Below are 1,525 nucleotides of genomic sequence, written 5' to 3' on the forward strand. Positions count from 1 at the left end.
TGGATATATATTAACTACTGTTCAGGTTGCTACTGTTTTTTGTTATTATCATTATTTGATATGTTCATATATATTAGATTTTATTTTGATATTATTTCTATAACTAAAGAGGAAAGGGATATTGCATTATAACGCTTTACGTTTTTTTTTTTTTTTATTAATTTATATTAATAACAACAGATTCACTAATAGTAATATCAAACCATCTTGGCAATAAAAAGTAAAAAATCTCCCTCTCTCTATCGTCCAGGAAAATGGTGGAATTGCCAAGATGTCCATCACTCATCTTACGAGACAAACGTTGACGAGATACAGATGCTGCTAAATCTCTTGTGCAATCCTTATCTCGCTCCCGACAGCCAATACTGCTGCTCTAGTGTACAGTAGGGAATGATGACTTGGCAGTTTTATCATTGTTTTGTTTTGTTTTGCTTTGTTGTTGTTGTGGGATGAATGAATGTTTGTTTTGTTGTTGTGGGATGAATGAATGTTTGTTTTGTTGTTGTGGGTGATGAATGTTTTTGTTTTGTTGTTGTGGGATGAATGAATGTTTGTTTTGTTGTTGTTGTGGGATGAATGAATGTTTGTTTTGTTGTTGGATGAATGAATGTTTGTTTTGTTGTTGTGGGATGAATGAATGTTTGTTTTGTTGTTGTTGTGGGATGAATGAATGTTTGTTTTGTTGTTGTTGTGGGATGAATGAATGTTTGTTTTGTTGTTGTTGTGGGATGAATGAATGTTTGTTTTGTTGTTGTTGTGGGATGAATGAATGTTTGTTTTGTTGTTGTTGTGGGATGAATGAATGTTTGTTTTGTTGTTGTTGTGGGATGAATGAATGTTTGTTTTGTTGTTGTTGTGGGATGAATGGATGTTTGTTTTGTTGTTATGGGATGAATGAATGTTTGTTTTGTTGTTGTGGGATGAGTGAATGTTTGTTTGTGTGTTTTGAGTGGCGTGTTTTGTTGATTTGTTTATTTATCTTCTCTTTCATCTTTGTTTATCAATTCATTTGTGTTTTTTTTATTCATTTATTATTGTTTGTTTATTTTCTTTATTATTTTTCAGTTTATTTATCCAATGTGTTTATCATTGTTCTTTTTTTTAACTTATTTTATCAATTATTATTCAGTTTCTTTGTTGATTTTTTTTTCTTTTTTTTTTACGCTAAATGTTACTGACGAATCGTGATGGAAACTAACCATTGGTTTCGTTAAGCAAAAGGTAGATGATGCGTAGATATTTAAGTCAGGTCTAAGCTGATAAGGATAGATTCTGAGTAGATTTTGGGATAGGCGAGAAAAGATAAGAAATAGATTTGTAGGAAAGGGAAAACTGTTGAGGTCTATTAAGAAGATAGATTATTTGTTATTTGAAGATAGTTTAAAAGTAGATTGTGGTAGATTTAGGATGATATTAGGGGAGTAGAATAAGTAGATTTGTTTTAAAGTAGATAGATGAGGATAAATTAAAGATGATGTCGGAGATATGAGGGATTTTTCAGTACTTTCTGGTTTTCGTTGCTGTC

The 1,525-nt window shown here is 30.9% G+C and overlaps 1 protein-coding gene across 1 annotated transcript in view; it reads left to right on the top strand.

Annotated features, from left to right (window-relative positions):
• The window catches only part of LOC119589375, a 5,622-nt gene extending 5,122 nt beyond the window's left edge, over positions 1-500 (top strand). Inside the window, exon 7 of the mRNA XM_037937992.1 lies at positions 251-500. Coding sequence (XP_037793920.1) covers positions 251-387 — 137 coding nt within the window. The 3' untranslated portion in view covers positions 388-500. The remainder of the gene's footprint in view (positions 1-250) is intronic.
• Positions 501-1,525: the final 1,025 nt, after the last annotated feature.

This window comes from Penaeus monodon, chromosome 25, assembly GCF_015228065.2.
Source record: "Penaeus monodon isolate SGIC_2016 chromosome 25, NSTDA_Pmon_1, whole genome shotgun sequence".
Lineage (NCBI taxonomy): Eukaryota > Metazoa > Arthropoda > Malacostraca > Decapoda > Penaeidae > Penaeus > Penaeus monodon.